Source organism: Apis florea, unplaced genomic scaffold, assembly GCF_048593485.1.
Source record: "Apis florea isolate Af1SG1 unplaced genomic scaffold, ASM4859348v1 contig_3203_pilon, whole genome shotgun sequence".
In the NCBI taxonomy this organism is placed as follows: Eukaryota; Metazoa; Arthropoda; class Insecta; order Hymenoptera; family Apidae; genus Apis; species Apis florea.
Window position 1 is genome coordinate 5,154,881 of NW_028256723.1, and position 22,257 is coordinate 5,177,137.

The window sequence follows — 22,257 nt, forward strand, 5'->3', positions numbered from 1 at the left end:
GATACAAAAATGGATACAAATTAGCCGGTATCATTGGGTCTAAGAGAATGACTTCTCTTTAAGGAGGTCTAAGATCGTGCCGGATTTCGGAACCGTTCCGGTGTCACAAATTCAAAACATAAACATTGAGATCGCGTGCACGTGTCCTCTGTATATCATAAACTGGTAGACGGTCGTGAAGACCGGTTGCTTCTTCCTCTTACTACGTCCGCTCGCCGAGTTCATTCATGAAAATCCGGTAGCCCTTTAAACCCATGAATGAGCCCATACCAAAGGATATCCCTTGCTTCTCTTTTTTATGATCATTTTTTTCAAGAATACTCTAAATATCAGATATAATAAAGCTCGTTATACCGTGTTACGAGAAAATTGATCGCGTTAATTAATATTATAAATATATACATAATTATAGTTATTGTATATATACGCAAGATATATCATTATATATGGAAAGTATAATGAATTATCCATAACATATATTCAGAGAAAAGAAACAAAAATATTCTTAGACGTGATTGATTGATTGATATGTAATGATGGAATTATATCGGATATAATAATAATAAATACTATGTGTTGTTTAAAAACGAATATGGAATGATTATTTCTTTTTATCATGGTGAAAATATGATAGATTAAAAAGTATAACAAAAGAAGAAAGCAGCACAACGGGTGAAAATAACTAATTGTAGTGATCGAGGAAAAGGGTTATTCTTTGCTGTTCGAAATAATAAACAAACCCTTTTTGTTCGTTTCAGACCGATATTCACAGTAATCCCTTGTCGGAGGGGGTCGCAATCCTTGATCTGGGTTAATAAAAATTCGAACGTCGGTGTCATATTTCAAGAAACACCGACGGAAGACTCTCCTTGGGATCCTCGAATCCTTTGGCTTGCACGCAGCAAAGCTACCGAAAAAGATCTTCGTTCCCGGAAAATCGGCTTTAAATCATCTTTATCGTCGTAAACTTCACTTTGTACCGTTCATCTGTGAAATTTATCGATTTAAACATTTATATAATCTTCCTCCTGAAATCGATCGAGGGGAAAAGAGAAAATACCAATGGTGCCAAGAAATTAGCGTGCATGTATTATTATTATATTTTTATTGTTTCTTTTTTTTAATCTTAATCAAAATTTTTACATGGCAAAGATAGGACGGGAAATTTGATTGTCCAACCTCGTTTTCGCGTTTCTTTCGATCAAAATAATCGAGGCATCGCCCTCGAAGTGAGGTTAAATCCACTTTTAATCCCGCAGATAACATCGGCCGCGGTTCTCAATCACAGATAAGAATGTTAATTTGCTCGACATTGAGTCGCGCGAGTAAAGGTCGGTAAAAAAGTGGAGCGATGACGCGTTGACGGTAACGCACGCTGACAGAGGGGGCTTTTTGCCATCCGAAGAAGAGTCAGCCCTGGGAAAAAGGCAGATAAGGCTACTTAAAGTAGCGCCAAGCCATAGAACAGAATCGTGCCCTGACCGATACTATTTCCAGTCCTTTTTGCCACTAATTACGACGACTTTTATCAAAAATTACTCGAGCATCCCCCTCCTCCCCCACTCTGTCACAGCACTTAAAATTAAAAGTCTATCGCCGAAAATAATTTTTAAAATAGAATGTACTTGGATGAAATTCGTGGAAATATATTTATCGAAGACGGATACGCCCAATTTTCTCTGACGTTTAATTATAGATACAGATATGTTCGTAAGATGTTCTAAGTTGGATAATGGACGCCCATTTTTTTTTTTTTTCTTGATCTTTAACAAATTGAATTAAAAATCCGTTCGAACGAATTCTTCATTGATTCACTTCTAAACACGTATATAATGAAATCGACGATGCCTTGTTGTTTATATTCCGTGTATTTTTAATTTTAATTTATTTTTAATTTATTGAACTTGCCGTATTATATTTGGAAATGGATTTTACAGATCGGTTTTACACATTAATAATAAATACTCTTTGTAACGAAAATTCGTCATCTGAAAAAACTGTTGCCTCGATTCTGGATGGTCGAACGGAACGAGAAAAGAAAATCGAGAAGAGAGGAAAAAAAAAAAAACTTGCTATCGCGTGACTAATATATATTTCATATCGTGATACACGGCGGATACACTCCATTCCTTAGCTAAATCATATTCCCCCCCCGGTTTCGGCCAATTCCCCTGTTCAATTTCCTAATTGAATCGAACGAGGTACGCCGCATGGGCGTAGACCAGCCTGGACTCCGCCCTTCGATTCCACTCGTCGAGCTTCCGCGAGCTTTAACGTTCTCCTCTCCTGGAGCCTGCGTCTACACCCACCAGCGGCGTGCTCGAGTACCAAACAGAATCACCCAACCGCTAGAGGTGATCTCCGAAATCGGCTTTCTTTTCTCAGTGGCATTTGGACCGCATCTCGAAACGCATCGATCACGAGGGAGTCGCACGTTCCAACCCTCGTGTTTCGTGCTGAAATGAAACCGGAAATACATTCGCTTCATCTCGTTTTCATATTCGCGGTACTCCATCCGTGTAGGCGAACGTAATAAGAGACCAAGTCATGTTTAAAGTTGTTTTTCTGAATGTGAATTTTTCGTTTGGAGAAAACTTTCCTCGGATGAAGGAATTTGTGAAGGAATTTGTGAGAAAATTGGGATCGAATGCTCGCATTGTGGTGAAACTATCAATATCGTTGTTAATATCACGTGAATGAATTGCATTATATTTAGAATATCGATTATTTTATGGAGCTACATATTTTGTGGACAATTACAATTAATCGAAGATATTTTTTACTTCGCCACGATTTGAAAAAGAAATCATTACACGCTTATTTCTGCACAATCATCAAATTTCACAATCATCGTTACCATGTTCATTGTCAGAGATATTATCATCATCTATTACGCAGTTTGGAATTTATAATATATCTATGATGGAGAGGAACGAAGACATTTGAAGAAATTATATACCATCGTACGTCTATTTTGTGAATAAAATTATTATTAATCGAAATTTTCCTCCATTGGAATTGGATATAATTTATCCAACAGATCTTCGTCACGAGCTACATTAGAACTACGTTAGATCTAAATTGAAATTTTCTTCAATTTTTCTCGATACGAGATTGTTGTGATGCCCTAAGAAGGATCTGTTATTAAACGGAAATTAAAACTTTTTAAAAAGATTGAATTTTGTTGTGGATATATTTGAATCAGTTGATCAGTGGTGCAAGAAAAAAAAAGTGAAAGAAAAATAGAAGGAATTTAATATGATGTTGGGAAGCTACGAGGCGCAGCCGGATTATTATCCGCAATGGCATCAACCCTATAATTATGTTACACAATTACCGTATGGTAAGTTCCGTATTCTATAAATATGAAATATTAAAAAAATACATGTATAAAAATTTTTTCCACGTTAAATATTATAAATTTTAGTCGTATAATATTCTTTATTAATTTTTTTCACGTATAATTCGAAGTTTTCAAGTTTCTTTTTAATAATAAAATATGAATTGATATTATTAATATTCTAACTTGTATTATAATAAAAAAATTAGATTTATTTTTTTATCGAGCTGAGAGAGATATTTTGCCCTAGAAGAATATTTTTCAACGCGTAATTTTGTTAAGCTAATTTTCAAAATGATTTTAACAATCCAATAAAATAGTGTATAAAATGTTATTTAATAAAATTTTTCATTTTTCTGTTACCAATTTATCGGACATATTGTTTATATCGCATAACGATTTCTTTTTATTTCTTAGAAAAGAAGAAAGAAATAAAGAAAACGACGAGAAAATTCAACAATATGAAAAAAAAATGTTATTCGCCATTCTATACAATTCTCCATTCTTCTGTCGCAGGTCCGTTGAACATGCCAGATGCGGATAGCCAATCGACGTACTGGGGCGCGGATTCCGGGATTTCTGGGGGTAGTTCTGGCGCTGGAAGCCCCACCGCCTCAACACCTCCCTTGATCGAAGAGATTGGTGTCCAGGAGCCCAGTTACTCCCCTCTACAACAATACCCGCAAACTTCGATGAACCAACACTATTCCAATCTAACTTACCCACCCCAGCAAGACGTCCCTCATCATCATTTTCACCATCATCATCATAATCATCAACAAAATCATAGAAGAGATAGCGATTATTCCACGGTTTCTTCGATGAATCAAATCGATGGCTCGCTTCAGCAACATCTTAGACAAGGAGTCAGAGACGGTGGCGTAGTAGTCAGGCCTAAAAGAAGAAATACAGCGAACAAGAAAGAAAGAAGACGAACACAGAGCATAAACAACGCGTTTGCCGACCTTCGTGATTGTATACCGAATGTACCGGCAGATACGAAGTTATCGAAAATTAAGACGTTGAGACTAGCAGCTTCGTATATTGGATACTTGATGGCGGTATTGGAGAGTGACGAGGGAGAGGAACCGCAAACTTTTCGCGCCGAGATTTTGTCCAATGGCAGGAGGAACAAGACGGTTCAGGCAAATCAGGTTAGTTTTATTATATCTGTCTTTTTTTTCTTTTATTATTGCTACAGCGTCGATTGTCAATTCATTCGTGAATCTCTTTTAAAAATTTCGAATATACTGTTTACGTGTGACTGTTTTTGTCGTCATTTCTATAATACATCCAAAGTATTATTAAATAATTAATTGGTTATTAAAAGGATAAGAAAGATTATAGTAATCCTTGTAATTAACAAGACGAGAATCTTTAAATCATCGATCTGATTGAAACTTGAAACACTAATAAATTTCGCCATCCTGTTTATAAGAATATTCCATTAGACAAGATGAAATCTGCATGGCCGACATATGAAGCAATTCCTAATACAAATATTATCGTATATAAGAATATATCAAATTGCATGATAATGAAGACATGGATAGACAGATCGAGACAGGTCGAGACAAGTCGAGACAAGTTGAAACAGGTTTCGAAATTGTATATTATCCACGTAATAAAATTATATTGCTAATTATCGAGATTTTAAATTTTTAACAAAATTTTCTATCATGAAGTATTATACTTTATATTTATATAATATTTAGTACTATATATATACTATGGTACTTACTTTATATACTTTATATAATTATATATATATATATATATATATATTTCAAACAATAATAACTATGTCATTGAAATTTTTCAATTTCTTTGAAAAATCTAATAATTAGTAAGACAATTATATTTATAATCTCTGTAAAAAAAAAACTTTAAAAAACACAATATTATAGCACATCTACATACATGCTATCACAACGAAAATCACTAGAGTGCACTTCACTAACGAATTTGTGCTCTCTTTTGTTTACTTTTCTTTGAATCTTCCGGAACACTTTCATACGCATTGCCTTTAAATAAACACTGTCCTCTTTAATTGGGTCTTGTTCGTCGACGCTTAAGAACTCAATGTTGAGAACTGGTCATCGTATCCCGTAGGTCTTAGAAGAAAAAGAGACGAAGAAGAAAAATCTCATCGTGTTCACGTGCCGTCGGAACGAGTGTTCTTGATTAATCATATAACCTATTTGTCTTCCGTGTTGTGACAGAGTAAGTTTATCGACACATGATGAGACATTAATTCTCATGCGACGAGTGTAATTGAAATATCTGTCATAATATTAATAAATTTTTAAAATTATACGAGATTTAATAGTCTTATTTCCAAAAAAAAATATTTAATTATTACCAAAAATAAAATTGGGAAAGAAAAAAAAGATGTAAATCATATTTTTCGTTTATTTTAAAAAATTTTTCAATATTAAAATAAATTTAATAATATAAAAATTATCTTTGAACATTTTTTTGAATAATATTGATAATCGATTAAAAAAAAATTGATGATGTCAGAAAAATAAAATATACTGGAAATATTAAATCTCAATTTTAACAATTTATTCATTCCATCGATGAACCTCAAATTTTCGACTGTTATAATTTGGATGATTTCATTGTTCCTGTAATTTCAATTTTGGACCACCCTAGTGGTTTTGTGGTTTTCCATGCTTTCTATGATTTCCCGCCACCCAAGAAGAATTTCTTTATCTTGAAAGGTCATTGACATCTTATTAAGTCGTTCATTTCTACAATTTTTCTAATAAACGTAACAAATGAAAATTGAATCATGAAATTCATACGTACAATTGTATAAAATATTAATGCATATAAATAAATAATTAATTAAACTTAATCATAAAAATTATAATTATAAAATAAAAAGAAATTAATAGAATATTAAAATGCGATTATAAATATAAATTATTTGTATTTTTTCTTTTTTATTTTATGAATATAACATCGACTGCTACGTTCATTCTCAGAATTTGTAAATAAATAAATAAAATGAAATATAAAGGATTATTTAATAAAACGTTTTGTATATATTAAATTTTATTTTTTTTTTTTTTAATTAAATCTCGAAATTTTTCATTGCAGAATGAATCGTATTTACATCAGACAGGTGTAGGAACCGAGGAATCGTCGAAAAGCAAAGGACGAACTGGTTGGCCGCAGCATATGTGGGCCCTCGAATTGAAGCAGGAATCGCCTACGAACCAGATGCAATAAAATTACTGATCTCTATCTATTTTTGACGCAGTGGCTTCTGTTCTACCGTGATTATCAAGAAACGAATCAAATGTAAGGTTAGATCAAAGTTGGTAGCGAGCCAGGAAATTTCAGAACAATTTTCAATTATTCTTGACTTTTCCTAGCCATTTCTCTAGATATTTCATTTTTCAATCAACGAAATATTATATAATAAGCTATAATTAATTTATTTATATAACTATAAAATTAGTTAAAAATTAATTAGTGCAAAAATTGAAACAAATAGAATGTTAACCCTGTAATACTACATTTAAGTATATAATCCTAATAACATTATATTCGGGAATTCTTATAATAAATATTCTTACTGTGAAAATAAATAAAAATAGAATTTAAGTGATCAAAAAAAAAATTTTATCAATATAAAAATTAATTTTAATAAATTCAGATTTATTATCGAATAATCTTTATTTTTTTCCATGATAAATAATTACCAAGATATTCAGATTTATACTATTGTATTTCAGGGTTAATAAAATAGTTTGATATTATATGTTAATTCAAATATTTTTGACACAAGTATGAAAGAGTAAAAAAGATAAATTTTTTATGTCTTTACATTCGTTTTTTCCCTCTTTTTTTAAATTTTATTTGAAAATCTTTAATTTATATTACATTAAATGATTATAAATTCGTTATAAATTGAGTAGAATCTTTTAAGTCACAATCAAAAGTAGTAGATCATTGTTTTTGTTTAAACAAGAAAACGTCGATAAGTCTGTTGTAAAATACAAGCGATCGTTTGTAAATACGCGTCTGTGAGTATAGATTATGCGTGTAAATAGAAGTATCTGATTTCTTATTTCATAATAATTTACATTGGCCCTTTATTATTTGTCCACATCTTATTCCTCACATTTGATTACACATTTGATAGTTCCTTCTTTATTTTTTGAAAAATTTTATTACTTTTATTATTATAAATTTATACAATTCATATAATTTATTTTCAATTTTATAATATAATTCATTATTAATTCAATTTTCAAATCAATTGTGAACTTCATCATGAAAGATTTAAAAAAAAAAAGAAGAAGACTCAATTTAATTAATGACATTATTTTGTAGCAAAATAAGATTAATGAAGATTATATCAAGAATTTTATTAATAAATCGGTGAAAAATGTAGTAAAATGTAATATACGCTCAGTTGAAAGTTGTATTATGTCTAAATATATTGTACTCTTTACATCTAAGCAAAATGATCGGTTTAAGATGCTTGTAAACTTTTGTATAAACCACTTATATTAGCGATATATAAAAAGTCACTAGTAATAAATAGAATACACGACAATTAAATTATTTTCTATTTCTTTCAATAAACTGTTAAAAATCATTGAAATAAATTTTTACCTCATCGAAATTTTTAACTTGTCAAAAAATGTTTTCCTTAGATACGATGTGAAAAAGCATTATTTTGATAGTAATAGTAAGTTTTGGATTTTTTTCAATTTAATTGTACCACTACTTGGTTGTTACTTTTCATAATTATTATATATATATATATATGATGTTTCTATATATATGAGATATATCGTGTATTCATTTTCATTAAGACATCATGAACGAACAAGCTTTAATTATACTTGATAATATGTATTTATTCAGTTTCATTATTTCGTTTGTAATCATTATGCTGGATATGAAATAAACGAACAGTTGTGTGATGACTAATGGAAACTAAATATTTGTAATATTTTTCAAAAGCATTTTTATCCAACAACGATTCGATGTTTAGGCGACATGATAACTCTATAACGATGACATTGTCGATCTTGTATATAATAAATTATATGTTGTCATTTCTTATTATAGAGGAAGCAACATTGTCGAGAAATAAAAAAATTGTTGATATTTGAATGAAAATATAGAATTGGTAAATACTTGCTATACTCTATTTACAAATTTTATTTCAGACTCAACAAAAAAAAAAGGATATTTAGGTATAAATGTCAAGTATAAATATATAAATATCATATCTTATAATGGACGAGTAACCCAATCTATATGCATATGATAATATTGATAGGATTATAATAATATAGATTATCATTTTATTTATCTACATGCGCATAATTAGATCCCATCACGTATTGATGAGAGGCTACAAATCAAAAATAATTGTCATATTAATTATTTTAAATGGAAGTTAAAAGAATACTTTATTTGATTTGACAGAAAAACATAAAATTATATAATTCTGAGATTACACATTTTTTTAGATGATAAAATAAAACTTAAAAAAAGTAGAAGAGGCACGTGCTATGCTACTAGGTGTTAAAAACAAGAAGGTGAGTCGGTACCGCTTTGTAAACTCTTCGGTTGACGAAGTACAGAACACCTCCGCAGCTCGAATCGACGATATAAACACTTCGCAGTATGTACCTAAGGAACTCGGTTATTCTCGGTAGCGGTAAAGAGATCGTTGCTTTCTTGTCAAAACGTTACCATGAAGATCTTGCTTTACCACTGGAATTATGTACGAAAGGTACCTTGTATACATGTAAATAAATGAGTATAAACATTATATTTCTTTTTGTTTGATACATGAAATAGTAAATAAATAAGATGAAAATACATAAAAATAGAGAAGAAATTGAAGAACAAAAATATCTCTAGTTTATGTTTCAATAAGAAATGTAAAAAGAGATCGAAATTAATCATTTTATTATTCTTTGAAAACTATCGGTTCTATCGGATAACAATTGATATATTGCACACTCAATGCATTTAATTTCGAATAGTAGGGGACAAAATCTCGATATTAAATTTCATATTATTTCATCAATTTGTGCCAGACGCTCACACTAGATCTCCCACAAAGATTTTATCTATACACTAGGACAATAAAATATAATTAGACAGAAAATCTAACCTCCCAATTACGATCAGATATTCTTTCTCATTTATTTCTCTTCCTATAATCTTATACAATGAATATGAAACAAAAATAACTAAAAAAAAAAAAAAAAATCTTTCTTACGTGGGAATATTTTCGAACACTATCACAAAGAAACAATCATGTATGTATACATGTTTGTACAAGTATATATGTACGTAAATGCGATACGCATACCAAATGTGTATGCGAGACCGAGGAAAAAAGTATGAAGAGAACGTTTGTTTGCTTTGACAAGTATCGAAAGTCCATGTAACCGCGAGAATGTCCAAGTATGGTTGGCCACTTACGTTGCTTGTGAAAAATTGCCCTTAGCATGTGTCGCACAACTCTCTCCATCTAATTGCTTCTGTCGAGCGATACTCTTCTTTATTATCAAATAAGAAAATGAGAGCAAACTTGACGTTCAGAAATACGATATACATATGAGAATGTTTAATGAATTAATTTTTTTTCAAATATCTCTTTTTCTTATATCTCAAATAATAAAATTAAAATTAAAAATTTGAATTTTTAGAGGTTATGATATTTCGCATATCTCTTTCGAAATATCTATTATAACTTTGATATCGACGAAATAAAAAATGATTGAAAATGAAATCGGAATTTGAATTGTTAATAAATTTATTAGGTATTTTGGAATTTATCAAAGAGACATTAAGTATCAAGATATGGTAAAGGTGAAGGAAATGAGATACGAGTGCTCACTACAAATCTTGTTTCGAATTGTTTACTCTTCGAAACTAGTGTGCGTTATACGTAAACAATACTGTTCTCCTCTAAGATGGATTATATCTTCTGTCCGAGTGTTCAGATTTAGTATCTTGCAAATATTCAACGAGAATGCTTATCGTGATCATGCTACTATAAAAACGAAATATCAAAACGTTATTAAAATATCGAATATATTTTTATCATTATATTAAATGCTAAAATTTAAATTATTGAAATACTAATAAATTAACATGTATACACTATAATAAAAATTCCCAATCTTAATCAAAATATTTATATAAAAACTAATTTTCTATTCTCATTCATAAACTACACTTTTATTGTAGATCGAATCACACGTGTTCTCCGAGACGATCGACCGATAAATGTGTTGATAGGCAGTCACAGTCGAGCTTTTATACAAGCACTAGTTGACCTTCTTTTCTGCTTCATGGTCTCGTTCATCCCGAAATTGAATTGGTTAATTGACAGGTTTAATTGAGAACAGATTGTTCGCCTAATCGCCTTGGGCGCCAGCATCGATTCGTTACAAAAGAAGACGCCAGGAGGCTTTCCTGACATTTCCCTATTTGTCGACGACACTTTGTCTTCCTTCTTCCTCTTTTTTATTGTTTTCGATGGACATCGATGGACTTTGCCAGTCATTTAATGTGTATTCATCTTTGTTTAAACTCTGTGAAATTAGGAATTGACTCTATTAGACAATGCTTTTAAACATCATTCGATGAAATTCGATGTTAGTGGAATGTTCAAATATCATTTGCACAATTGAATTTATTACATTTTATAAATTATTAATTAATATTAATCTGAATTATCATTTGAATGGTATGGATAAAGAATGTATTTCTATTTGAGTAACTTCTTTAAAATCTATTTTCAATTTAAAATTCTCATTCTTATTATTATGTAGCTTTATAAAAATTTATATTTATTAAGCTTATATTATTATTACAAGCATAATATTTATTAGAATAATAAATTAAAAATGAAAAATATTAATTACTTTTTTACTTAATCAGTTAAAAACTTGAATATGTATTTTCCATTTCGTAAAATGTTTCTTTCTTACTTCCACCGCCGATATATCAATTAAAACTGGTATTTTCCCTGTATTGTAGGATAAAAAAGAAAAAAAGAAAGAAAAAGAAGGAAAAACAAAAGCAAAATAGTGAACGCACAGCAAAGAAATTGAGTTGTGAAACTCTCACAAATCCCGTTGGAATCAATAAATCTCTTCGTACGAACGTTTCCGGTTTGCGGTGACGTCGAAGAATCGAAAGAGGAAAAGAAGGGACAACAATGAAGGAAGAAAGTGAAAGAGATATGGTAGTAGTTGTAAGATTTTCTCCCAAGACGCAACCAGGATTCTCATTACGTATGGAAGAGCGTGGATCTCGATTGAAATTGAGACAAATCGCTTCGTGGGCCGTCAAGATTGGCCCCCTTTGGGGCTAGATGTTTTCTTAGTAGGATACGGATTCGTTTCAAATGAAATCGGCATTGTCGGGGCAACGGGAAGAAAAATAACAGTTTAGTCCAGGGAGAGACAATGGGGATGAAAAAGGAAAAGAAAAGAACACGTAGGGGTAGCTTGCATCCCTATAAAACCAAGAGCTGAGAACGTATCAACATCATTCGCCGACAACTTCCCGTGATAACGTGTACTCGAACGAAGCGATGATCGGTTTCGCCGCATTTTCGTCTTTCAATCGTCTTACGACCATTTTTGTCTGCGTACTGCTGTGCGTGGTCTACTTGCTATCATATGCTTCTGGGGAATACGGTATGTCCTACTGATAGTGAATTGTGAATATAATAGAAAATTAATCGCATCATACGAGAAAGAAATGGGAAATGAGCAAATTTTTTTCGCCTTTATAAATAGTAATATGTAAAATGTTCGCGTTACATTACGCAATAGCAGTGAACTTGCTTTTTTTTTTTTCAAATAGTGCGAGAAGAATGGAATAGTTTTATCGTTTGTATGTCAATTTTTTTTATATTGGTAATGTTTTTCGATTATTTTCTTTTTTTTTTTTTCTCTTTAATTCAATGCTAATATATTTCAAAAATGTGTGTTAAAATGAATACAATTGTACATGATAATGATATTTACTGCTATTTCATACACAAAATTCTATTTAAAAAATTAAAAATTATTTCTAGAAAAATTTTGCAAACAGATCGATATTCATTATTAATTATAATAATAAAATTTTTTCTTATGCAGAAATAGAATATTATAAAAAGAATATAGATAAAGATTTATGTCAAACGTATCGAATTTAATTAGCATTTAAATGTTCCTCCTCTGAATTGCAATTGACGAATCGTAATCTTATTCATTAAACTGTTTAATTTTTTTAGTAGCATTTTAAATACAACAAAGTGAACTTTGCAACATAGCAATATAAACTAACTTCTTTTTCTAATCTTTCTATAGATGAAATGTAATATAAATAAAATATATTTTTTACAAACAGATGGCAGAGAATCATCAAGTAGTTCGAATAATGACAGAGTACCAAGTAACGAGTTTGGTTCGTGCACCGACGGCAAATGTATCAAACGTACTTCGCAAGATATCACTAGTGGTATGTGGTTTGGTCCCCGACTTGGACGAAGACGCAGAGCGGATCGAAAACCAGAGATTAATTCTGATATTGAGGCGCTCGCCAATGCACTTGAGGAACCACATTGGGCCATTGTCACAATTCCAGGTATACTCAAAATATATATATATATATATCTTTGTTATTGTTTCATGAATATGTCTCCATTATTCAGTTTGCGTTCATTTTGATGATGATCATTTTTTCTAAAAGAGAAGGGAAAAAGTGGCATGTTTCTTTTATAATATTAATAATCGAATAAAATTTCTTTTCAGAAACGGAGAAACGACAGATAACACAATTCACACCTCGTTTGGGAAGAGAATCGGGTGAGGAATATTTTTCATATGGATTTCCAAAGGATCAAGAAGAATTGTACACAGAGGAACAGATATTTCTACCTTTGTTTGCACCACGTCTAGGACGTCGAGTACCCTGGACACCATCTCCGAGACTTGGACGTCAGTTGCACAACATTGTTGATAAACCTAGACAAAATTTTAACGATCCACGCTTTTAAGACTGGTTTGATGTTCTGAATGATTAATAGCTAATGATATAGTGTAATTAAGACCATATTAAGGAAATAAAGGACTTGTATTTATTTGTATTATAATTGCAGTATGATTAAGGTGTTTTTCTTTTTATTAATATTTTTGTTTTTATTTTATTCTTTTTTATTAGTTGATTTTTAGCAAATAGTCAACTTTTGAAACTATGGTATCTTACAACTATAGTATCAAAAAAAATATTTTATCTTCGATGATTGATATTTGATATAGAATATTATTAGAAATAAGAAATTCGTTTGAAAAATTTTTTTAAAATCTCAAATATAATAATTAATATATATAATATAATAAAATGTTAAAAAAAATAAACAAAATAGTTTTCAAATATTATAATATTTTTTAAATTTGAATAAATGCAATTATTTTATAATTTTGTGCTATAATCATAATAAATAAAAAAAGAAATTTTTTTGAAATCTTAAATGTGATGTAATTAAAAAAATAGAAATGGTAAAACCGTATGTGTTATTCCTGTCCGCTCTGATAGTAAATGGTTACTTGAGCAAGGAGAGGCAGAAGGTTAACTTGTATTTGCTGCCTGTGTTTCCAAGCTTTATGGTTACGACCGCAGTCTATGCCGCCACATGGCCCATGGTAGTTCCGGTCGAAGAGTTACACGCGTAGTTACGTTTCTCCCTTTGACTCCTTCCATGTTTCCTTGCCACGGGAAGGAATTTAACCCTATCTCGTTGCATTTGTAGTGTTTATCTGCGAAAAAATAAAATAATCCTACTTTCGTTCTTTTTTTATCTTTTTTTTTTTTTTTTTTTTTTTTTAATTTAAGAAATAGCTCAATGAAGGAAATCTATATTAATAGATATTCCTGCTTTAAATAATTTTTAGGTTATTTTTACTTTGTTTCTTCTATTTGACATTTTTGATATTTCATATTTATTTTGTTTCCAATAGATATAAAAAAACTTGCTTCGAATTTTATATATATTTATTCTAAATAAAATAATTTCAATATTTTTACTTTTCAATATTTATATAATTAATTTAGAATTTTAATGTAGAATAATTTAAAAGTATATAATGTCTGAATAAGAGAAAAATACAATATGTGGAAAAAAAAAAAAAAAAAGATTTCAAAGCTCAAGATATTAAAATATTAAATTTATTACGTATTATACCATTGCAAATTATATTAGGTTAATGTATGAACAATATATAATAAATAAAAAAACACGAATTGTTGTTTTGCAGCTTAGTTTTTTTGTTCTTTTTTTATTATTATTATTATTATTATTATTACTTAATGCATTCACAAACGTTTTATCTTTCTATGCATACAAGATTTAGAGATCGTTCACACGATTGCTCATATCATCATTTCTTACACTTCAATACTCGTATATTTCTAGGCAATGTATTACAACTACAATATGTAAATTATATATAATATATATATATATGTTTATATTTTTTTTTTCATTTTACTTTCTCCATTTTTCTCTCATTGATTCGTACATATCTTTTATCATACACACATATATATATATATAACATACACACGACATACATCTCTTTATCTTTTTTCATATAATATTTCATATAATATATTTATATGCTATATATATATATATATCATATTTACATGATTGATATTTTTTTTTTGTTTCGACAGTACAATTTTTTGTTTCTGATTTATCAGGTTATTATGCAAAATCATTGTCGTAGCTCAAATTGTAAGAAAACGCAATCTGCATCATCTACGAGTGCGCTAATATTCTAGTTAAATTTAAATAAAAATACATGAATTATTTCGGATGAACAAAAAAACCATGGTCCATCGATTCTCTCCAAATTGCTTGTATATCGATCATTTCCTAAATTGCTTCTACCATCTTGCGAATCTTCCTATCAACACTAAAAACATAATCTACTTTATAACTTTTTCCTATTTTTTTTTTAAAATTATATATTTAACTCGTCGCTAGGGATAAAAACGATCAACATTCTTCTAATTACATATACGTCTTTTTTTTAAATAATTTGATATTTTTTTGTTATACACATTAATCTTCCATTTTTTTTTTTTATCAATTCTTCCTCGGATGTTACAAAATTTAGATAAAATTCTTGTTCAATGCGTTCCTTTTATCTAACTAGTATTATTTCATTTTGCTTTTTCTTTTTTATTTTTACCCAATTTTAATTATTACTTATGGAATATTTTGTGTGTGTAAAACGATTTACATAATTTCTTTCTTTCTTTCTTTCTTTTTTTTTTTCTCTCTTTTCATAGAGATGTATTAAGAAATGGCGCTTGATAATTGGTCAATAATTAAAATCAATAATTAAATTAATATGAATATTAAGATTATGATACACTTTTCTTCAATTTATTGCATTCACTTCCATTCTTTCTTTTTTTCTTCTTCCTTTATCATTTTTATTTAAATATTTTCAAATGTACGATTCTTAAATAACTTAGTTCCATATTTTTGATCTACATTGATTCTCTAGTGAATTAATTCCCTAGAAAATGATCAATCGATTAATTGAATAATTAATTTTCCAAGGAATGATTTATCACAATTAAATTTCTAATGAATGATTAATCAATTCATTATAAATTATTTATTTATTATTTTTCTCACAAAAATAATTATGATATAAAAATAAAATTGTTTCAAATTATAAACTGAATTACCATAAATATTCTATTTAAGACATATAAATTTCAATTATATACTCTTTCAATTTATAGAAGCAGTGCAATAGGAAGAAAAGTTATTTAGATGGAAGAAGTTAATTGATTAAATTTTGATTTGAAAGGAATAAAAGCTCCAAAATGTTTCTAGAAATTCAAATAAATATACAATAATATAAACAAACTTTTTTTTTTGTCGATAAATAAAAAACTTTTGTCGATCATCGATTAATGCTCTTGAACATCATCAATACACCAAAGATTAACTGTCAATTTTAAAGACGAATTTTCCAAAAAGATTTTTACATAATCCTGATGAGCTAACCTTAAATCTACAATTATAAGTATAACATGCTAACAATCATTTTTTTTTTTTTCCATTTTAGTAATTTTTTTTTTTTTTTCAATCGATTACAATTACACAATCGAAGTTAATGAGAAAAACCTGAAGGATGAGGTATAAACCAATGTCTATAATTACATTGTATATACATGTGCAAATACGAGCGTTTAATTGAGAGATCAAGCTAGAAAAAAACAAAAAAAAAAAAAAAAAGTAAGGTTGATATAAAATTAATCTTGGCATAAAATAAAAGGTACGTTTTATAAAACAATTTTCCTTTCCTTCAATCTCAACACTCTTTCTGACTTGTATTTATGTAATCTATAGTTTTAGCATAAGTCTTATCGTATTATTATTATTATTTATTTTTTTATCAGCAATACACACATATATCTTATATACAGAATATTCTATATATATTCTGTATATGAAATATATGTATATACATATAAGTAACAACATAAGAATTTGCAATAAATATAGTGCATTTTTTTTTCTTTGAACCCTTTACGACAGTATATCTGCTGGGTGACACGGATCTAAGGACTTCCAGTAAAAATTATTTACAATATTCTATAAGATCGTCGTTCATGTTAACAAAAAAAAAAAAAAAAAAAAAATGTCCTTTTCTTTTGTGATGATTTAAGAAATTAATTCATTTTACTAAACTAATTCGATCCTCTGTCGTATTTTATTTTCATTTGCTGTTGAAGTTTTTTTCATGCTCAATTTCTTTTTAGAAATTGATCATAAATAACGATAAAAAAAAAAATAGAATAAAAAATTATAACATGATTTTTATTATGTATAAAAAAAATATTAGTGAATATTATTCTCTTAATCACGTGTTAATGCTATTCTCAAGTTTCGAGAACGTTATACGTTTCCATTAACTTTCATGAATATACATTGAAGGAAAGACTGATCGTTTTGAATCATGAACTTTAATGGTGGTCTGTGTCTATATCTCTTAGCGATATAATCTTACCAAGCATTCTATTTATAACGATTATTATTAAGCAATTGTAATCAACTATTATCTCTTCATCGATAAACAAATGAAATTCAAATTACGAGAAATTGAACAATATTGGAAAATGATATGTAAAATCATCTTTCGAATATGATTAAAATTTAATAAGGAATTGGAAAAATATTCTGAAATTGTTATACATATAATGAAATGAATATGACGATCACTTTTTATAATATATGTTGTACAACAAATTAAAATTAATTGTCATCGAGTATATGTACACAATTTCCTTCAATTCGTCAACAAATCGTGCTTAAATATTAAAACAACAAAATAACAATAACAAAAAAAAAAAAAAAATATTCATGATATAAATATTACTTAACATCAAAATAACAAATGTTTTATACGAAATTACTTAAATGTATAATTACGACAGAGGAATGAAATTCAACAAGAACGACAATCGAATCTTAGCAATAATTATCATTACCCCTAACCTTAAAATTCGATTAAATCTATCATGATTTTCTTGTAGCGATACGTTTTTTTTTTAATTTTTTTTTTTTTTTATTTTTTTTTTTTCAATTAAAATTGAATCACTCACTTAAAACCTAATTTTAGTTTAATTCTAAAGCCATTTTGTATGAAATGGCAAAATAGAGACCATGAACACGTTCTATGCGCGCAAGATTCTTGCCATTTGATAAACTTCGTTTATCTTTCTTCGTGTATTTATTCTGGCACCAATTTTTTCTATTACTCAATTTTATCCTTAAATTCCCCTCTTTGTACAAACCGATCTTTGCTCGTTCGAGATTGTTGTATTTACTATTTTTTTTTTTTTTTTACTTTTTATTTTTGTTGCTTTCTTTTCTCTCACCGTTGTCATAAATTTCTTATCAAATATCTTATCATGATGTTCGACAGTGATGTGACAAATGATTTCTCACGTTACGAAATTTATAATGCGAAATGAATAAACTTAAAATGCTGCAACAAACATTCGGGACAAAATGGATATTGTCAAAACTAAAAATGTCAAAAATTGTTAATATTGGCTAATGTTTCAATTTTAAAAAGGAATACAAAGAATTTCTCCCTGTGGGTGAAGAAACATGAATAAAATATTTAACTTTTGAAAATTTAATTTAGCAAGTTAATTAGTAATTTAAATAAAGTAAGAAATAAAATTTAATTATTAAATTTTCCGTTATTAAATTATTTCATTTTTTAAATTCACGATTAAAATCTATTTGTTAAAATCTTTTCATTGGAAACGAAAATAAAAGTTATAGATGTAGAAAAATTAATAAAAACGTGATAACACGTATTGTCTACATAATAGATACAAAAGAGATATAGTTACAGGATTAATATAGCGATAATATCAAAAAATTGTATCGGCGAAATTGTATATTTCTATAATAGGTATTGCCCATATTTAAGAATATAAACATACTCTTCATAACTATTCATTCATAAATTAAACCATCTTGAATTGCTTCTTGCATATGTAAATAATATTGATAATTTATATTTATGTATACAAATTTTTATATAAATTGTTCATTAAAGCGATAAAATTCTCTGATTTCTAGAGAGAAAAAAAATTTGTTAAATATAACATTTTTATACATTTTTTAATTTATAAATCATATGCTATATCAAATTCTTTCTGATTATATTACAAGAAACAATTCTAAAATTGCATAATTTTAAATAAATTACTTGTCTCTCCCTGTTTCAACTCTGAAATTACTAATTTGAATGTCTACAATTGATCTTATAAACCACGTTACACCGCCTATACTCTGCTCGCTCTTTTTGATTCCATTTATGCGATGCTCTCTAAATCGATACTTGCAAGTTTTACTTGATGAGATACATTGGCATAATATCATATATAAATTATATCATAGCAATTTTTATTTTATATTTATATTAATAGCTAACGATCTGAGTCTATGCCTCATTAATACTTAGAAGATCATCGCAGAGATTATTATGCAACCGAATTCTTTTTTAACGCACAATTTTCATGAAGTAAAATGTAAATATAATTAAAATAAATTTTTTTTATAAACGGTAATTCATTTATAAATGATATATACTTTATCAATTAAGTACGAATTGTAGAAAATCGGATCAAAATAAACTGGATGAGAATTGAAGAATACTGACTAAACGTCATAAAAAAAAAAGATACAAATCGAGCTTTTTCAAGAATGTCTATAATATGTATATAATCGTAAACAAATATTTCTTTTGCGTTATAAATCGTGTCTTTTAATAAATATAAAAAAAATTCTACAGTTCTATCTTTAACAGTTTTTTACAAAAAAAATTTCTGAAAGATATTTTTTTATCCATGGTGTAATCAATGCAATTCTTCCAAAAGGAATAACATAACCTCTCAGGTGCTTTAATGCATTTCCAATATATCGATAGCATGTATTGTAATGTTAATTCGAACGGACATAGGAACTCTAAAATGATCACCGCTCTTCAAAAGACGAGCAACGCACGTTTTTGTTTTCTAATTAGTACGAGGTCAAGATTATCAAAAAATCGACGCACATCTAATTATATAACTTGTACAATGTTACGTGTATATCTTCTAATTATAATTGAATTAAAAAGCTAATAAATATTCATTCACATAAATATATTCCCAATGTGATTGTTAAATTGAAATTCATTGATTTATAATCAAAATGTAAAATAAATTATAATATAAATATTAATCGAAAAGCAGATTATAACAAATCAATTGGGGTTTACTTTTTTTTCTTTTTTTTTTTTTCTTCTTGAAATTTAGATATAACAAAGAGTCAAAAGGAAACGACGAGAGGAAGAAACATAAATAGAAAACATACAAAGAATTAATATTATACTTCATATTATATCTCGTATTATTATTGATAAAAGATTGTATCTATAGTTTTAATGAGAATAAATTGTTCATTGTTATCATTATCTGATATGATTATAATTTCTTGAATTTTCTCATTACATACTATTTCCCGAATCAATGTATCAATCAATATATTCCATTCTTATTTCTGCCATATTTTCATCTCGCTCCCTCTCAAAGTATCCTAATGACAATTCGTCTTATCCTTATTTAATTAAATTGCCAAATTATTTCGATTCGACAAATACTGTATTTATTATTATATATGTTATTAATCTGGGAAATAGTTAATATGAAATAACAATAGAAATGTTTTAAATCTGTGTTAAAAAAACGGAGAAGAAAAACGATAACAAAATAAAACAAAAAGAACAAGGTGTTATAAATATACAAAAATATAACTCTTGGATGAATTCATGAATTCTTGTGGATATGGAGAAAAACTTTAGAAACATATTTTCTTAATATATCCTTTGAGAATGAGAAAAAAAAAAAAAAAAAAAAAATATTCAAGTACAGATATTATAATAGATATTCATTTAAAGAATGGTGAATTCATAAGATATATATATACTGTAAAGGAAGATTATTCGATTTTGTGTGCAAGGCACGAATAATAGGAAGGAATATTCGCCAACAATTCGCTAGTTTTGCTACAAAAAATTTAAACAATTGTTTCGTGATACAATTTTTCCTCAATTATTACAATTTTACAAATATAAAATTGTACGATAACTATTATGATGTGTAAAATAAGATGGAAAAAAAAAATTTCATTATTTTTCATTATTTTTGCAAAAGCAATGTTCACGATTACATTGACTCGGTGCGTGACTAGTATATTAAAACACAAGAACGGATTTGCAGAGTTTCCAGGCACTTGTATGGAAATTCAATATCGACTTTTTAATTCTTTCCCTATAAACGAAAAATTGTCGACAAGGAATCGAAACAGTAAATATTACCAGAATGTTACCCGTTTGTATTTATAAATATCATTTTTTTTTTTTTATAAATGATCCAATTTATGCTCTTAAATAATATAATTAGTTTGACTATGCTTTATTAATATTATGTATTGGAATTTGATTTAGTAGATACTAAACTTCAACCAATTTTGTTTATCTTTAAAATTTTACTTAATTTGACTAACACGTTATTATAAGTGCTTAAATGTAATTTCTATGTAATTGCTAAGCGCCTAACATTTTATACAATATATAATATACCCTATACAGAATATATATCAGAATAAGTGGTGATTAATATAAACGGCGGTGATTAAAAAGATTTTTAAAAGAAAAGACATAACATTCTTTCAGTAAAAAATTTTCATTTTCATGAAAATCAGATTTGAACATTTGACGAATAAATGTGTATGTGTATGTAGCATAATATAGTCAATGCAATTATCCTATTTAAAATTTGATTTTCTTAAAAAGAAGCATCAAGGCATCAAAGGAAAAAATTTAATTCTATATTTTTATTTTAATTCATTTTTTTCTGTTAAATAATTTTTTAGTAGATTATATTATCTTTATTCAATCGGGATTAAAAACACGTATACTCGACAAATTTTCAAAATTGATTTTTTTGGAAACGAAATTTAAAATAAAAAAAAAAAATTATTTTACATATATTCTACTTGCAGAATATATCCCTGCCCAGTTATATTATATCACTATTCAGTCGGGAGTTAAGTGCATATGAACTCGAGAAATTTTCAATGTCTATTTTCTCGGAAATTCTCGATTCTGAACCTTCACAGGCTTCAAACGAAATTTTATCTACATATTCATATAGGCCTATTTATATAACCGCATTAGCTGATCACAATTCAAAGTTTTATGATCGGTATTAAAATATAGTTAAATCAAAAAATTCTGAGTATGTTTTCTTTCCAATGAAATATGGACTTGACA

General features: G+C 28.0%; 3 protein-coding genes and 2 long non-coding RNA genes across 8 annotated transcripts in view; 2 read left to right on the forward strand and 3 right to left on the reverse strand.

Moving 5' to 3' along the window:
- The first annotated feature begins 2,383 nt into the window (after nucleotides 1–2,383).
- Nucleotides 2,384–9,149, forward strand: Hand (heart- and neural crest derivatives-expressed protein). 2 transcript variants are annotated; one of them, XR_015292995.1, is made up of 4 exons: nucleotides 2,459–3,343; nucleotides 3,857–4,494; nucleotides 6,449–6,652; nucleotides 8,845–9,149. XR_015292995.1 is itself a non-coding variant. In XM_003693780.4 (3 exons), the coding sequence occupies exons 1-3, from the start codon at nucleotides 3,259–3,261 to the stop codon at nucleotides 6,578–6,580; spliced, it is 855 nt and encodes a 284-aa protein (XP_003693828.1). In that variant the 5' UTR covers nucleotides 2,384–3,258; the 3' UTR covers nucleotides 6,581–8,307. The 2 variants fall into 2 exon arrangements, 1 of the variants encoding a protein (XP_003693828.1); XM_003693780.4 differs by lacking the exon at nucleotides 8,845–9,149 and having other exon boundaries at nucleotides 2,384–3,343; nucleotides 6,449–8,307.
- LOC105735563 (uncharacterized) lies at nucleotides 8,507–10,244 on the reverse strand. The gene is made up of 3 exons (XR_015292998.1): nucleotides 9,812–10,244; nucleotides 8,926–9,091; nucleotides 8,507–8,726 (listed from the first exon to the last, which is right to left on the reverse strand). It is a non-coding gene; the product is annotated as an uncharacterized LOC105735563 (long non-coding RNA).
- Nucleotides 10,245–10,838: 594 nt separating this feature from the next.
- LOC147657165 (uncharacterized) lies at nucleotides 10,839–13,412 on the reverse strand. Its single transcript, XR_015292997.1, has 2 exons — nucleotides 13,273–13,412; nucleotides 10,839–10,929 (listed from the first exon to the last, which is right to left on the reverse strand). It is a non-coding gene; the product is annotated as an uncharacterized LOC147657165 (long non-coding RNA).
- Nucleotides 11,378–13,481, forward strand: Pban (pheromone biosynthesis-activating neuropeptide). Its single transcript, XM_003693779.4, has 3 exons — nucleotides 11,378–12,042; nucleotides 12,743–12,979; nucleotides 13,147–13,481. Exons 1-3 carry the CDS (start codon nucleotides 11,937–11,939, stop codon nucleotides 13,389–13,391), a joined length of 588 nt encoding a protein of 195 aa, XP_003693827.2. The 5' UTR covers nucleotides 11,378–11,936; the 3' UTR covers nucleotides 13,392–13,481.
- A 578-nt stretch (nucleotides 13,482–14,059) lies between these two features.
- Nucleotides 14,060–22,257, reverse strand: part of larp (La related protein) — a 28,873-nt gene continuing 20,675 nt past the window's right edge. For 2 of the 3 annotated variants that reach the window (XR_015292994.1, XM_086911233.1), the window contains exon 18: nucleotides 14,927–15,924. The gene's annotated coding sequence lies outside the window, so the exon portion shown is untranslated. Of the gene's footprint in view, nucleotides 14,152–14,926; nucleotides 15,925–22,257 lie in introns of those variants that run through there. The other variant, XM_086911232.1, reaches the window with a different exon arrangement.